The following is a 17184-nucleotide window of genomic DNA, read 5'->3' as shown; positions in this document are numbered from 1 at the left end:
AGATCCTCATTCATAATGAATTGAAAGGACCCAAAATAACCAGAACAATATTGAAAAAGAATAAAATAGTAGGAGTCATACTTCCTAATTTCAAAACTTAAATACAAATGTACAGTAATCGAGACTGTGTGATATTGTTAAAAGGATAGACATATAGCTCAATGGGACAGAATTTAGAGTCCAGAAATAATAATGTATTTATAGGACTGGGGCTGTAGCTCAATGGCGGAGCGCTTACCTTGTATGTGTGAGGCATTGGGTTCTAACCTCAGCACCACAATAAATAAATAAATAGATAGATAGATAGATAGATAGATAGATAGATAGATAGAAATAAAGGTATTCTGTCCATCTTTTTTTTTTTTAAAGGAGTAAAACTTATTCTTGGATAGTATCATTAATATTATAAGAGTCATTAACATATTTAGATTATCCTTTCAAAATATTTTCTATGCAATTTTGCATATATTTAAAAAAATAGACTATACTGATATAAAATCATTTCAATCTATCAAGTCAGTATTTTCTTTTTTAAATTTTTTATTCTAGTTTGTTATATATGACAGCGGAATGCATTACAATTCATTACATATTTAGAGCCTTTAAAAAATTAGGCATTTGATTTTAAACAAGTGTGCCAAAAAATTCAATAAAAAAGTTTTCAAAAAATGGTGCTGGGACATTTGATCCACTTAGAAAAGAAATTGGATACCTATTTCACACAATGTACAAAAATTAGTGAAAGTAGAGGAAAGACTTAATTGTAAGAATTAAAGCTATCGGATTCTTAGAAGAAGAAAACAAATGTAAGTCTTAATGACCTTGAGTTAGGCAATAGTTTCTTAATTAATTCATTTGAAGCCTATAGTAACCAAAAAGAAATATACATTTGACTTTTATCAAAGTTTAAAACTTTTCAAGAAAGTTAAAAAACAGTCTGCAGGAAGAAAGTATTTACAGATCCTATCTGATAGGGTTCTGTGATATAGTCAGAATGTTAGTCTTGCTTACCCAGCCCCCAGCTCATCTATTGCATCCCATAATGACCAAGGTGAAGGTGGAAACTTTGGGGGAGTGATGATCTTGTGTGGGTTCTGCTTTCATGAATAGGATCAGTGCCCTTATGAAAAAGACAGTGTAGAACTGCCTTGTCCTTCCTCTGTGCAAATTATGTAGGAAATGGGGCCTCACCCAGACACCAGATCTGTGGGCATCTTGTCCTTGGACTTCGTTATCCATAACTGTGAGAAATAAATTTCTGTTTATAAGTAACCTCGTCCATAGTTTGTTGTTTTTGTTTTTTTTTTTCTTTCAAAAAACAAGTTTATTTCTGAGATCAGGTTTAGAGAAGTAGGAAAGTTGTTGGCAATAGCAAGCATTGCTCCAAATTAGACTAAAGGTTTACATACCCACATTTAACAACAGTAAAATTTTCAATATTAGAAATCTTAAAATTCTTAAAAATTAAAATCTACAATGGAATTTATATTTTCAAATAAAACAGTTTATAAAATTCATTAATATATTCATATTACTTTCAGATCTAATGCATTGGGTGGGCCATCCAAGGATTTTACCAACAATCTTTTAAATCAGTCCTATCTTTCCTGGTCATCTTTAATATTCAGTTCTAATTTTTGGCCCAATTTATTAAAATTTTATTAGTACTTTTTCTTTGCTAGATTAAAGACATTTTAACCACATCTCTGAGTGCTAGGGAGCAACTTTTTAAAGTACTGGTAAACCACCACTAGTTCAGTGGGATAAATGCCAATGGCTTGAATACCTGTAGAAGACAAGATATACTGTCTAGTGACTTTCTTTAAAAAAAAATATGAAAAAAAAAACACATAGCTTGCACTACTGAGGTTATTTGTGTGCACAATTTATATAATGCAACATTTCTCTTTTCAATTAGTTTTTCATAAATATTGAAGTATCAGAGTACTGATTTTTTTATACGTTTTCAGAATCAATAGATTTCCACATCATTTAAGAGAAAAATAAAACCAAGCCACCACACTTATAATTTAGGCAAAATATTTTTTCAATAAAAATGTAGAAATATTTTAATTTACATATTACACACTGAATCAATATGAAGTCAAAATTCACAATTACATGTTTCTAAAAATTCCAAACATCTTCCTCAGAATAACTGGTTTCTGTACAAGATTTAGATGTCCAATATACGTAGTTTTTCCTCAGTGTGCTACAGAATTTAGAGGTTCTGCTCGTATATTCCCCAAGTCAAGTGCAGAATCTGTCTCTTCATCAATTTCTCCAATGACAGCAACATTGTCACCTCTTACAATGTATAGTCCTAGTACTTCTTGCTCTACTCCCTGTGAAGAGCTAAATACTCGTTCATGGCTTTCATCCAAAATCAAATTAATGGTTTGGTCAAAACCTTTCAGTGTTCCCACAATCATTCTCCCATCAGAAGTAATAGCAGCAACAGTTCGGTTGATGTAGTTCTCCAAGGCAGATGTCATGCTACTAGGCCCAGTGGTTCCAGGGAATGATGCGGCGCAGGCGACAAACAGAGCTAAAACTAGTTTGTTGTTTTTGTAGTCTGAAGGGATTAGGAGTAATGACTAGAATATAGGCAAAACTGTTAACTACTTAAAAAAAAAAAAGAAAAAGAAAAAGAATCCTGTTTAAAACCCAGAGGTAGTGGGGTTTAAATAAACATTTATGTATAGATAGAAGATGCAGAGATAGATATTAAGAATGCAAGTGGCCAGGCACATAAAAAGATAATCAGCATCATTAGTCATTAGGGAAAATAAAAAATTCAGATGTTTTTATTGTGTTAAACAGTTGTACATGTTCACATGTCTGTTGCTGGCTGTGCAGTGGTGTATTCTGTGACACTTGAAAAATAATTTTTTTTTCTTTAGGAAAATTCTACAAAAATGTCTCTCTATCCGTCTCTTGAAGATTTGAAGGTGGACAAAGTAATTCAGGTATGTTTAAATACTTCTTAATTTTTTTTCTATACTGTAACATACATTCTACTTATTTGTGAAGCAAAGCTAGAAACATAACTAGTTGATGTATTTGTATATATTTTTATAATTCATAAAATTTTTTGTTCATTCCTGTTAATGGTAGACAAAAATGTCACAGAGAAACTAGTAATTCTTTTTCATTCCACTGTGAATTAATAGGTGTGGGATGTTATTTCTTTAAAATTTGACTTAAACTCTTCAAAGACAGCTTCTTTTTCAGACTAATGTTTAAACTACTACAACAAATTTAAGTTGATAAAATGTACTCCAGCCTTTACATAATTACAGTTTTGTGTAAAATTGGTACATTTTTCTTTTGGGATCTTTAGGTATGACCAATCTTTATAATAATTCTAACCCTCCTATTTGAAATTAAAAAATATAGAAATAGTGAAGCACATGCTACTTTTAAAAGAGCAGTATTGTAAAAGTACAAGGGCATAGTGATTTCTTTCCTTCATGTATTAGCTTTGACTATAAATGCTTCTCCTTATAAAGAAAATGTGGAGTTGGGATCAGTTCTTGGTATTTTGGAAATATTTGATAATCTTTTTAGCTGGAAACCATTTTGAACTCATCTGTTTATAGTTTGCTTTCTATTTGATCTCTTATAAACTCAGACTCTGTTCAGCTATGGTTTGTTATTTTAACTTGACAAGATAAACCACACTGTATTTATTACCCACATTGTATTTATTAATACTCTAAATGATCTTTGTTTGGGGGGTACTGAGGATTGAACTCAAGGGCACTAGACCACTGAGCTTCATCCCTAGCCCTGTTTTGTATTTTATTTATAGACAGGTTCTCACTGAGTTGCTTAGTGCCTTGGTTTTTACTGAGGCTGGCTTTGAACTCACGATCCTCCTGCCTCAGCCTCCCAAGCCGCTGGGATTATAGGTGTGCACCACTGCACCCTGCTAAATAAATTTTTTAATATGATAATTATGAGGGGTTTCTTTTTGAAATTTTCACTGTTTGAAAACCCCTTATGCTACACTCATTTTACTTAAGTACTGACATTTTACTCTAAAATGAGATTTATCTTAATGATTGAATAATGATCAGAAAAAGTTTATTATGAAGATGTGAAAAGTCTTAAGCAAGCTGAAGAATGTAATCATTTTAGGTAAAATATTGGCCTTACTGGGGTAAAAGGAAAAAAGCAGAAGCTGTAACGTGTGACTGGGATTATTAACTTTGTGGGAATGGCTGAACTACAGGAACAGCAGTTATTTTCCATCTTAAATCAAGGGTGGGTATTAAAGTGTGGTTTGTAAAATTTACAGTTCATCTGCCAGAGCTTTGATGCTTCTGAGTTTTAGGTGGCTTATTCAGTCATCTTAAATGTTGTATCACTTCTTTAGTATTTTGGCAATTTTTTTAAATGTAGTTTTTATTTCTACATAGTTCACCTGAACAGTACTTTTTCTTTTAGAAAGCTTTTATATGTGAAATACTTCACTTTCCAGAATAACCACTAAGCCATTAATTAATGTGACATCAGTACATTATCTGATAAGGATTTGTAGGCAGATTTGAGACTAATCTTTGTTTTCACTTTTTTTTTTGGTTAGCTTTTTATGGAACTTACAGTTGGCTCTGAACAGAGGCTTTTGATTTTGAAAACAGCAGAAAAAGTCATTGATAATTGACAAGTATTGGATTGAAAAATAAAGAGGGATATAGTCTACATCAGGCTGATTTCTTTAAGGAGAAACAGGTTGCATGAATAATTCCGTTACAGGACTTTTTGTTAGATCAGAAAAATATTTGCTAAGTGATGGAGCCATGAGTAAGGAGGGAAACACGGTTCTTTTTTTCCCCCTGGATTAAAAAGTATTACTAATTTAGCCATTACAATCTTGGGCTGTGTTTTGGGTTTTTTTTTTTTTTTTTTTTTTTGCTTCATTTTCTAATATGGATTTGTTCTATTCTTGATAGTCCTGAAAGGGTATTATAGAGGAGTGCAGTATTCATTTTCTCATCTCCTGGCCTTTTATATCACAGCAAAACTCAATCATAGCAGTGAACTGGCAGTTCATATTTTATAAACTATTTTACAATAGCCAGTAGGCTGTGGCTTTCAACATTGTATAAATCCTAACAGGAGCTTGTGGTTCCTCATCCTATAAAAAATTAAACTTTTAAGAAACAATGATGTAGAGAACCAGTGCTTTCATTTCCTGTTAATGGTGAGCAGGGTTTGACAGAAGAGACTCCACAAGTATGGATTCTTTCTACATGCTTTCTGTAAATGACAGAAAGAGCAGGCCCTGGCAGTAATTGCTTGGGGCACTGTCCCCCATGCACCCCTGTTTTTTTTTTTTTTTTTCTTTCAGGTTTCAAGGTAAGTTTGAAATAATTTGCTACATTTAATGATTTCCTGTTTTTATTCCCTTGTTTTATTTTTACTACAAATTACATGACTAAGTAATTTTATTTGCAGAGAACTTTCTATAAATTCTTAAGTGTTCTTTGGCTAAGAAAAAATAATGAAAGAATAAAAAATAGTATAAAGAAAAGCAATATTTTTTAAATCCAGAAACTATATTTTCGAGCAGTTTCAGGTTCCCATCAAAGTGGAACAAATGGCACAGTACATCCCTTGCTCCCACAGGTGTGCAATCTCTGTCACTCTGGACATGTGCACTTGAGTGGTACATTTTTTAACAGTTGATGAATCTCTACCATTATCACCCAAACTCCATAGTTTACTTTAGGGTTAATTCTTTTTATCTGCCATTTTCTATGGGCTTTGACAAGTATATAAAGACATTGTCATATACAGAATAGTTTCACTGCTCTGAAAATCTGTGTTCTGCTTCTTCATCCCTCTTTACAACCTTTAGCAACAACTAATCCTTTTACTTTCTGCCCAATTTTGCCTTTTTCAGAATGTCATATAGTTGACATAATGCAATATCTAGCCTTTTCACATTGGTTTCTTTCACTTAGTAATATATGTTTAAGTTTCTTCCCTGTCTTTTTTTTTTTTCCAGCTTGATAGTTCATTTCTTTTTAGCAATGAGCAGTATTTTTTATTTCCTTACAGATGATTCAAGAAAATGGCTACTTGGCTACTTTTAGTTGAAAGTTGGTAAAAGAACTTTAAGAATTCACTTTGAATTTGTGAATTGTTATAAGTAAAAGATTTTCATGCTGCATTTTGTTTCAATTTAGAATGTGTAATAAATTATAAAACATACTATAGGATGACTCAGTTATCTAAGTACAATATATGAGAACATTCACAATTCAGATGAATTTAGTACCATTCAAAGCATTGATTGACTGTACTTACTTACAGTTCCATCTCTCTTAGCACCTTGAGACTACTTTTGGCATTGATTGCACATCTGGGTTGAGATAGTATAAACTTCATTTCTTATTTTGACACATTTTGAGTTAAATAGTAAGGGATAATTAGATTGGTCATACAACTTATTGCCAAATTTGTCTCTAAATGACATGATTATTGCAGAGAAAGTTCTTTCTGTAAAGGACAAAGTACTTCTATCTGTGGAATGTACTTTGTACTTATGACATAGGCTATGAATCCCTGAGACAGCATATTTGAGCATGAGTAGCATGGATAAATATTTGTTTAGTGAAAATAATTCTGTGAGTGTTTTTAACATGATTCTTTTATGTTAGTAATAAAGTATGTTTTAGGCATTCCTATACTTGCTAAGTATAGATTATTTCAGTGAGACATACTAAAGTGGTAGAATAAATAAATATTAGAAACATAATATGAAAATTTTAGTTGTTTTCTGGTATATGACATATGAATATGATAGAGCTTTTTTTGCCTTATGCAGATAATTTAAATGATTTTATTTGGACTAATTAGTGAAAGAATGATAAAAATGTAAAATGTTTTGTCATCCATTTTGGATTACTTTTTGAAAATAGTAATTTATTAATTAATTTGTTGAAGCACTATGAAGTACTTTGTTATCAAGATATGTAGAATAGCCAGGGGTGATAGTGAGCAGCTATAATTCCAGATACTTGGGAAGCTAAGGCAGAAGGATCTTACTTTCCAGGCTGGACATCTTAGGGAGATCCTGTCTCAAAAAATAAAGTGCTGGGGAGGTTCTTCATTGGTAGTGCATTTGCCTTGTATGTATGAGGCCCTGTATTCAATCTTAGTACTGGGGTGGTGGGACTCAGAAATAGATGTAAAATGATGCATATTCAATGTTTATGATAACCTTAAAATATTCAGAGTATGAAATATGTTCTTGATTCAGATTTCCTTTGAAAAAGTTTATTGCTGAAGTGTTTGAAATGAAATTTACTTAAAAACTTTAAGATTTTAGTTTCTTTTTGGAAGTACTGGATTAAATAAATTAAGAATGTTAAGTAAGAATTTATGATGTGGTACTAGAATTTTCTTCTTTTCTTTTTCAGGCTCAAACTGCCTTTTCTGCAAACCCTGCCAACCCAGCAATTTTGTCAGAAGCTTCTGCTCCCATCTGTCAAGATGGAAGTAGGTTTATACTTTGGGTTTATTCTTTCAGCACAGAAATACTTGTTAAGTGTAATCCAAGATTCATTTTTTTCTTTTTGGATAGACTGTATAAAATTGGTGGTTAAAAGTTCTAGTAGAAATAAAAATATTTATTAAAAAATAGCCCTTTATCTAATTAAGAGAATAAACTGTGACTCTGAAGATTTGTTTTATGACTTCAGTAAACTGATTTTAGTGTGACTCATAAGTCTCTAATAAGATTAATTTATGAAAAAACCTTACATGGGAACTATGGTTTTCTTCACTGCTGCTCTTGAACTTCATCAACCGTCTCCTGTCTTTGCTAGGGGAACTTATAAAATTTCCAGCTATCTACATTTTGGAATATTTCACAGATTCAGGAGTATTTTAAATCTCCATATCCCGTCTTCTCCTTTTCCTTCACATTTTAGAGGGATTCAGGACAGAGTCTCTAAATAAGAGAACTTAAGATGCAAATCCAATGTTATATAAGTTCTTTGTGTACTGTCATCTTGTTTTATAGCTATTTATAACATTTTTACTTTAGAATCCATTTTAAGTTACAAATAGATCATTTTAAAAAGAGCTTTTGAAAATAGTACACAACTACTAAAAACTTTTAATATTATTAATCTAAAAATACTGTTTCTAGGGGCTGGAGTTGTGGCTCAGCAGTAGAGTGCTTGCCTAGCATGTGCAAGACCCTGAGTTTGATCCTTAGCGCCACATAAAAATAAATAAATAAAATAAAGGTAGCGTTTCCAACTAAAAAATAAATATTTTAAAAAAATACTGTTTCCATAACCCACTTCAATCTAATGTATGAAATATGGTATGTCAAGAGCTTTGTAATGTTGTGAACAACCAATAAAAAAATAAAATTAAAAAAAAATACTGTTTCTAGGATTTCATTGGAATGTGATTAACATTCTTAAAATGATATGGGACACTTTGAATTTTCTTTCTTAGTGTTGTTAGTTGAGAAGATTCATTCTATAGCCATGTTTAGTGAATGAGTCACAGAGTAGCTGGCTTGACAATAGACATTTTGATCATTTCTGAATTGGAGAAATCAGCCATACCCTTATACAATTCCTAATGAAATAGGTTTAAGAAACAGAAAAGGGAATATAATTTATTTGGAAAAATTGTTTTTACTCTTGAGTAGTCAGTCCTCTGTATCCTTGGGTTTTGTATCCACAGATTTATTCAGCCACACATTGAAAATAGAATTGCCAGTTGTGCATGCTTATAATCCCAGCAACTTGGGAGGCTGAGACAGGAGGACTGCAAGTATTCAGGGCCAGACTCAGCAACTTAGCAAGGCCCTGTGTCAAAAAAATAAAAAGGACTAGGGACATTGCCCAGTGACAAAGTGACCCTGGGCTCAATCTCCAGTACTAAAAATAAATAATAAAAAGTAAAAATTATATGTACCGAACATGTACAGAATTATTTTCTTGTCATTATTCTCTAATATAATCAGTAACTATTTATGTAGCATTGCATTATATTAACTAATACAAGTAATCTAGTGGTGATTTAAAGTATATGAGAGGATATGCATAGGTTATATGTAAATATTACACCATTTTATATGAGAAACTTGAGGATCTACACATTTAGTTTTCTGTGCTGGGTCCTGAAACCAATCCCCCATGGATACTAAGGGATAACTGTCTTAGAAATCGAAGATTGATTCAGTTCAGATGTATTCATATTTTATGACTTTTATCTTAACATTTTTTATATTTTTCATTTTGAATCACAAAGATGGGGAAGTCCCCCTCCAAATTGCTACTTTATATTCTAGATTTTCTAACTTAAATATCATTTTTTAAATACAGGTAGAAGTCCTATGTAAATGGTAGTTTTAATTTTGAGTATTCTTTCAGTGCCTTTTCCTTCCTTCATTCATTCTTCTGTTTATATTAGATCTCTATCCTAAACTGTATCCGGAGCTCTCCCAATACATGGGCCTGAGTTTAAATGATGAAGAAATACGTGCAAATATGGCCATGGTCCCTGGAGCATCATTTCAGGGGGTATGTATAATATAATTAATTTTGAATTTTGTGTCATAATTTTATACATAGATTTAAGCTCTCCTTTTTGTAATTAACTCACAAATTTATAACTTTAAAGCATTGACCAAGTCTCTTAAATTTACACTTCCTTGTGGATATTACTTTTTGCATTATCTGCTTCCTGTTGTGCTGTTACCACTGTTTGGATTTATTAGGACTTAAAAATTCAGATGTTTGGAAAAAAATTCATATGCTTGGGGCTGGGGATGTAGTTCAGCGGTAGACTCTGTGCTCGCCTAGCACATGCAAGGCCCTGGGTTCAATCCTTGGCACCACATAAAAATAAACAAAATAAAGGTATTATGTCCAATTAAAAATAAGTAAATAAAATACAATTAAAATAAATAAAAAAAAATTCAGATGCTTTTTACTAGTTCTTTGTCTTCTGCATTTATTCAGTTACTGAAACCTAGATTCTGTCTCTCATATTTCTTGTGCTCATTTTATCCATTCCATTTCTCCTATAACCATATTCAGGGTTTCTGGACTTCTAAACTAGACTATTACAGTAATAACTTACATTTCCTGTAGTAACTTCTTATTTGAAACAATATTAAGATGCTGTTAGGTCAATTAATCTGAAGTACACATCTGTCATATTTCTTTGCTCATAATCTCTTAATAGTCCTATACAATCCCAAACTCCATATAATTAGGCCCCAGATTCTGGGCTTCAACATATCTGGTGGTTAGAAATATAGTAAAAAGATCATGACAGAATCGATGTCTGTCTTGTTGCCATAACCCTGGTGCTTAATACAGTACCTTGCATTTATTTAGCAAATATTTATTGAAAATTTGCTTGTGTTAGTCAGGGTCCAGTTGTGAAAATAAATTGTAGTAAGTTTTTATCAGGGATAATTTAAGAAATGAAGAATTGAAAAAGCAAAAATTGAATATAGGAGTAACTGCAGAAGTTAGCTACTTCTCTCAGGACTGAGTAACATAGGGAAGAAGTTGGAATAAACAGAAGCTTAGGCAGAGAGCTCCACAGAGCTAGACTCAGATCTTAGAAGAGAGAACCCTGCTGAAGTATCATGCCTTCTGAAGGGTTGAAATGAGGCTGGTTCTGAGTGACAGTAATAGATAGATACTGGAAATAGCTTTGTAGGTTAAGGGCCATGCTCAGGCAGTGCTGATAAAAATCAAAAGCAAATAGAAAATAGGCACTTTTCCCTCCAGTCTCTAGGGCCTCATGTGATGAAAGGGAACCCAAAACATTCTGATAAAGGAAAATGTAACTTCAACAATTCGGGCCCCACCACCACCAAATAAAGAATAGAAGAGTGCATTTGGAGCTTTTTGACAGTAGCTTAATACCAGGGTATATTCACATACTTGTAGAAATATTTGAACTTTATATGACAATAACGACGTTATATTTTATTCTTAAAAGGTGCAGTTCACCTTCATAAAACCAAGATTCAGCAAAGTTTTCTTTTTCCATAAAGTGTCCCACAATCATCTTAGTCTTTAATAATCACTTATGACCTGTCACATATTTTGTATTTTATTTAGAGTCAGGGTCTCAGTTGCTTAGCACCTTGCTCTTACGGAGGCTGGCTTTGAACTCAATCCTCCTGTCTCAGTCTTCTGAGCTGCTGGGACTGCTGGGATTACAGGTGTGCACCACTTTGCCCAGCTTGTTTACAACTTTTAAAAACATAAAAATCATTCTTAACTCTGGATTATGTAAAAATCAACCAGGTACCTCTGATAAAAATGAAGTGGCTTCCACATAAAAATACCTTCTGAAAAATGTCTCTCAAAAGCATAGCATGGCCTTTAAGTTTGAGGAAAATATATTTGAAATGAAGACAAATAAAAATAGAGTTGCTTTTTGAGAGGGATACATACTAAGCAATGATTTGTTAGTTGATTTCATCATTGTGAAGATGTGGAGTGTACTTGCACAAACTGAGATGGCCATGTAATCAATAGGCCATAACTTAGGAGAGTATTTTCATTGGTGGTCTGTTGTTGAGTTAAATGTCAGTATGCAGCAAATGATGGTATGCATGAAATAAGTGCCAGTGAATTTGAAAAGGCACCAAAAAGGGAATTATTAAGTAAATACTAGTGTCATTTTTTGCAGAAGTCAGACTTTATCTGAAAGAAATTATTTATGGATTAATTTTTGGAAAAGCACAACTGAGTTACTTTCCAGGTATTTTAATTTTTTTTCAGGACATTGTTTCTAAATATTGACACATTCTATATGTTTTTGTCAGCAGTTGGTAGCAAGACCTTCCAGTATGAATTATATGGTGGCTCCTGTAACGGGTAATGATGTTGGAATTCGTAGAGCAGAGATTAAGCAAGGGATTCGTGAAGTCATTTTATGTAAGGATCAAGATGGAAAAATTGGGCTTAGGCTTAAATCAATAGATAATGTAAGTACTTTAATATCTATTTTAGTTTATCTAAATAGCTTATAAAATATTAAGTGATTAATATTAAAATAATTTGAAATAGAAATGTTTTAGTTGTAATGATGCATCTATAACTGAGAATATTATAAATATTAACTTGTTTAATTGGAGATGCCCTATTTTGAGAAGGCAGACTAGGAACTTGCAAGAATATTACTTTGAATGATGTTTTTTTTTTTTCTTAGTACTCACCAGACTACTTATTATAAACTATTAAACTATGTTATGTATGTATTACATAATAGAAGAACATTCTGGGATTGAAATAGGGTGACATATATGAAAGTTAAGAAAAAAACTGATCTGTGAGAATCAACATACATTCATTTTTTAAAAAAACATTTTTAAAGTAAATGATGATGTGAGATGATTTTGCAGGTTTGTTATTTCTGCCCTTGAAATTCAAATTTAATAGGTCATTTTCTGAGCATGTTTCTAATTAGGGCAATCACTATTTTAATAAAGCAGTAATAAAACAATTATTTCTCACCATACTGAAGACATGAAACAGGGTTACTCTCTGAGGAACATTTTAGAGTTTGTTAAGGACATGTTGGGTCTTTATCCTGATTTATAGTTTTGGCCATTACTTTATTGGATTTAGTGTCAGTCTTAAGTCTCATCAGCTCGATAAATCCAGCTTTTGCACATACATAAGGCTAACCTTGGCAGGAAACCCCATTCCTGCTTGAAAATCCAGAGGGTTGAGGGTATTTGATTTCTTCATGCTCATAGCTCATTGAAGATCTGTCAGTGTGCTTGATTTAAAGGAGTTAACATGGCACATTATACTCATAGTTTTTCTTTTCTTGTTTTCCTTTTTCTTGGTTTTGATGGGAGATTTCTAACCAGCACTTTCAAATCATGACCACTTATTTTCTTATTGTTTAGGGTATATTTGTTCAGCTAGTCCAGGCTAATTCTCCAGCCTCATTAGTTGGTCTGAGATTTGGGGACCAGGTGCTGCAGATCAATGGTGAAAACTGTGCAGGCTGGAGCTCTGATAAAGCACACAAGGTGCTCAAACAGGCTTTTGGAGAGAAGATTACTATGACCATTCGTGATAGGTAAGCTATTGATAAACAGTTCAAATGGAAATTCAGGACTAGTTTTCCATTTTTTTGGGCTTTCAGGATTCTGTAAATATAGTGTTGGAGAAAATAATCAAATGTTATTGATAAGCCTTAGGATCTTGAAGTTGTTTGGTACAGATTTTTCTTACATAGTTTGATTTTTTTAAAAGTAAAATTCTGATTTTGCATCATATACACCTTATTTCAGAGTTTATAGGTGTCACGAGGGTCGGAGTCTACTTAGAACTCCAGAAGTTTATGAGTTTTGAAAACCACATCTGGCCTTTTAGGTGATTATGAAGCTCTAGTTGTCAAGAGGATAAAACATTTGGTAGTGCTTAGTTCAGTTATAACTCTTAAATATTAAGCACATGATACTGAGCCTCCCTTTATCTTATTTGCCAGTCCCCACAAGTGTGAAGGGTGGAGCTATATCACATTGTTACAATAAATTTGTGAATTTTTGTTTATCTCAGTTTAACTTCTATTTTCTCTATAATTGTTTCTAATTTCTAATATATTTTAGGTATTTAGTAAGCATTTTTATAGATGAAGGTCATTTTTTTTTTGTATATCTAAACATAGTTTTACCAACAGGAAGATGTGACTTTTGAATTTTATAATGTAAGCACAGGTTGATTTATGATAGCAGGGTTATAGAGATGTGAGCAAGTATAACTGATATGACAGCTTCTAAGAGCACACACTGACTGTGTATATAGCTGTGTGCCTTCTTTTCCAAATGGGGCTTGAGGAAATCTTACTGCTTTTGTAGGTCTTCTAAAATAGAGCAAAATAAAGCAACAACAAAAATACCCATTTTTCTATAAAATTTTCAAACTTAAGATGTGAGAAATACTATAAAAGGTTTTAAAATTTTTTTTAATGTTTCTTAAGAGTTAGGTAGGCTTTAATAAATAGTAAAAGTTAATAAAAGGAAAAATTCAATTTTAGCTCTTGATTCAGGTTAAAAAATTCAAGCCTCATTGCTAATGCAAAAGTATTATGAATTTTAAAGGGAAAAGCTATTGTTGAACTGCAAGAAGCATTTTGTTCACTTGTCTTTGATACTAGTGAGGATTTCCTTCTTCAGATAAACCAAATCATAATGAAGATATTTTTGAAAGCATTTTACACAAATTACAGTGCATGTACAACATCAGAGCCATAATTAGTTTTTTGCTGGAAACACTTAATATTTATTATAACTAACTATCCAATAGGAAGGAATTTATGGTTATATGAATTCTATTAAATGTTTACCTTAGGGGGCTGGGGAAGTGGCTCAAGCGGTAGCGCGCTCGCCTGGCATGCGTGCGGCCTGGGTTCGATCCTCAGCACCACATACCAACAAAGATGTTGTGTCTGCCCAGAACTAAAAAATAAATATTAAAAAAAAAATTCTCTCTCTCCCTCCTCTCTCACTCTCTCTTTAAAAAAAAAAAAAATGTTTACCTTAGTATTAAATTTTTAATTGATTTTTAAAAAAAAATAAACGACAGTGGAATGCATTGCAATTCTTATTACATGCATACGGCACAATTTTTCATATCTGGTTGTATATAAAGTATGTTGACACCAATTCGTGTCTTCATACATGTACTTTGAATAATGATGTCTATCACAGTCCATCAATATAAAATTTTAATTGAAATTGTCCATTTTGTTGCAGGCCCTTTGAACGCACAATTACTATGCACAAGGATAGTACTGGACATGTTGGTTTTATCTTTAAAAATGGAAAAATAACATCCATAGTGAAAGATAGTTCTGCAGCCAGAAATGGTCTTCTCACTGAACATAACATCTGTGAAATCAATGGGCAGAATGTCATTGGCTTGAAGGTGAGGAATAGTCCTTCTGTGTGTTCCTGCTGCAGTTTTATTTTAGCAGACTTCTTTTTCCTTTGATCATTTAGGTGGTGCTGTTTTATACTGACCTCCAAAATACAGAAACTTGGGAGGTGCAAGGTGTAGGACCTGGGGCTGTGGTCTGGCCTGAACCCAGCTAGCTGTGTTTACAAAAATTCTCTGAAATGTTACCTAGAATCTTCTTTCCTGTGTACAGAGGGGTTGGACTAGATGATCCCTGAAGTTATTTGAGTTAAAATTCTGTTGAGACTTGGGCAGTGAAAATTTTGACAACATTTAAATGATTGGTTTGGCCACCTTTTCAATCCAAGAATTTAGGAAATGAGTAATAATTTTCATCCATATTAGGACCTTTTTTTAAAAAAAAGTTTTTCTCTTTCTACAAATCTTCTATCTTAAGTTGTAAAGGTTTTAAGACCCCATTTCATAAATTATAGAATACACAGTTAACAGGATACTGTATTATATATGGAAAAATTATTCATTTATAAATAATAAAAAGATGTTCTTATTCAGTATGTTCAGCTCAGTTAACTGATTTTGTTACCAGCTGTAAAATTGTGTTGTATAGAATTAAACTTGGCAAGGAAAGCTTAAAAAGTTTAGAAATACCAAGGGTCAGGATTTGGGAGATACTAGTAAAACACAACACAATGTATATTATATATTTCTTTATCAAGAATATTAAATAAAGTTCTAGTGAAATTAACTTTCATTATGTATTTTCTTCAGGACTCTCAAATTGCAGACATACTGTCAACATCAGGAACTGTGGTTACCATCACAATCATGCCTGCTTTTATCTTTGAGCACATTATTAAACGGTAAGTACACAAATTCTTCAGCTTAACATATATAGATGTGTGACTTTATACAAGTACCATATTTTAATTTCCAAACCTTTGGTTCTTTTACCTTAAAGATGACCTTGGTATTTATTTAGAAATTTGAAATACATTACTTAAATCAGAGGAACTGTTTGGTAAGGCTCCTTGCAACTTCCCAAGTATGAAATAAAATTCACTGTACCCTTGATAAATTTTAACAGTGCCTAATAAAGGGTTTTCAAAAAGAGGTAACTTGCTTTCAATTTGTAGTATAAATGACTACAGTAGCACTATGCCTATAGTTCCTTTGTTCAGTAGAAATCTAGTCATGTTGGTTTGTTGTGGTGAGTTCTTACTTTCATTGGATGTTAAGAATAATAGTTTCAGCTAGGCATGGTGTGATGCCTATAATCCCAGCTACTTGGAAGCTGAGGCAGGAAAATCAAGTTAAGAAGCCAGTCTCAGCAACCCAGGAGACTGAGACCCTTTCTCAAAAATAAAATTTAAAAGGAGCGGGTAGTGTAGCTCAGAGGTTGAGTGCTTGCCTAGCATGTGCAAGGCCCTGGATTCAGTCCCCAGTACTGCATACAAAAATTACAGAGTAACTGTTCTCTCTAGCATCTCAAGTAGAGGTGTGTGGTTCTGCTATCTGTCCTTGGGACAGGATTAGGAAGCTCAGTGTAAAAAATTGAATAGGGCTACTTTCACTAGCACTTTTCAAATCTGAGCTTCTCACATAACTGTTTTTGCCAAGCCAACTTCTATCATGCATGTGGAAATGAGATTTTACAAATTCATTAACATGACCTTTGTAATGAAAATTTTTATGTGGTTCTGGGTAGACTGCACAGCTTCCCTATCTTAGAGAAGAATTACTTTCAAGACTAATTTTTCTAGAGTTCTCTTTTTTCTTTTTTTGTTGGGGGTAGGATACTGAGGATTGACCTCAGGGCAATTGGACCACTGAGCCACAACCCCAGCGTATTTTATTGAGAGACAGGGTCTTACTGAGTTGCCTTGCTTTTGCTGAGGCTGGCGATCCTCCTGTCTTAGCCTCCTGAGCTGCTGGGATTATAGGCATGTGCCACTGAGCCTGCCTAGAGCTCTTTTTCTTAAACTATTTCTTCCCCACTTCCTCTCCAACTTGTTATGACCTTTTTTTTTTTTTTTTTTTTTTTTTTAAAGAGAGAGTGAGAGAGGAGAGAGAGAGAGAGAGAGAATTTTTTTTTTTTTTAATATTTATTTTTTAGTTCTCGGCGGACACAACATCTTTGTTGGTATGTGGTGCTGAGGATCGAACCTGGGCCACACGCATGCCAGGCGAGCGCGCTACCGCTTGAGCCACATCCCCAGCCCAATGACCTTATCTTTTTAAAAAT

At 32.9% G+C, this 17184-nt stretch overlaps 2 protein-coding genes across 3 annotated transcripts in view; one reads left to right on the top strand and one right to left on the bottom strand.

Moving 5' to 3' along the window:
• The window catches only part of SDCBP (syndecan binding protein), a 34465-nt gene that overhangs the window by 16490 nt on the left and 791 nt on the right, over positions 1-17184 (top strand). Inside the window, exons 2-8 of one of the 2 annotated variants that reach the window (XM_081266085.1) lie at positions 2904-2969; positions 7434-7512; positions 9451-9560; positions 11837-11995; positions 12926-13101; positions 14780-14951; positions 15711-15802. In XM_081266085.1, coding sequence (XP_081122211.1) covers positions 2919-2969; positions 7434-7512; positions 9451-9560; positions 11837-11995; positions 12926-13101; positions 14780-14951; positions 15711-15802 — 839 coding nt within the window. In that variant the 5' untranslated portion in view covers positions 2904-2918. Of the gene's footprint in view, positions 1-2903; positions 2970-7433; positions 7513-9450; positions 9561-11833; positions 11996-12925; positions 13102-14779; positions 14952-15710; positions 15803-17184 lie in introns of both variants that reach the window. The other variant, XM_081266084.1, reaches the window with a different exon arrangement.
• Positions 1669-2891, bottom strand: LOC308633373 (U6 snRNA-associated Sm-like protein LSm8). Its single transcript, XM_081266086.1, has one exon. The coding sequence runs from the start codon at positions 2493-2495 to the stop codon at positions 2205-2207; it is 291 nt and encodes a 96-aa protein (XP_081122212.1). The 5' UTR covers positions 2496-2891; the 3' UTR covers positions 1669-2204.

Source organism: Spermophilus citellus (assembly GCF_964194105.1).
Source record: "Spermophilus citellus genome assembly, chromosome: 14".
Lineage (NCBI taxonomy): Eukaryota > Metazoa > Chordata > Mammalia > Rodentia > Sciuridae > Spermophilus > Spermophilus citellus.
This window is presented reverse-complemented; position numbering and strand designations above follow the sequence as displayed.

What these genes read in the sequence shown, in the direction of transcription:
- LOC308633373 (XM_081266086.1), bottom strand. Translation starts at nt 2,495, where the DNA reads ATGACATCTGCCTTGGAGAACTACATCAACCGAACTGTTGCTGCTATT.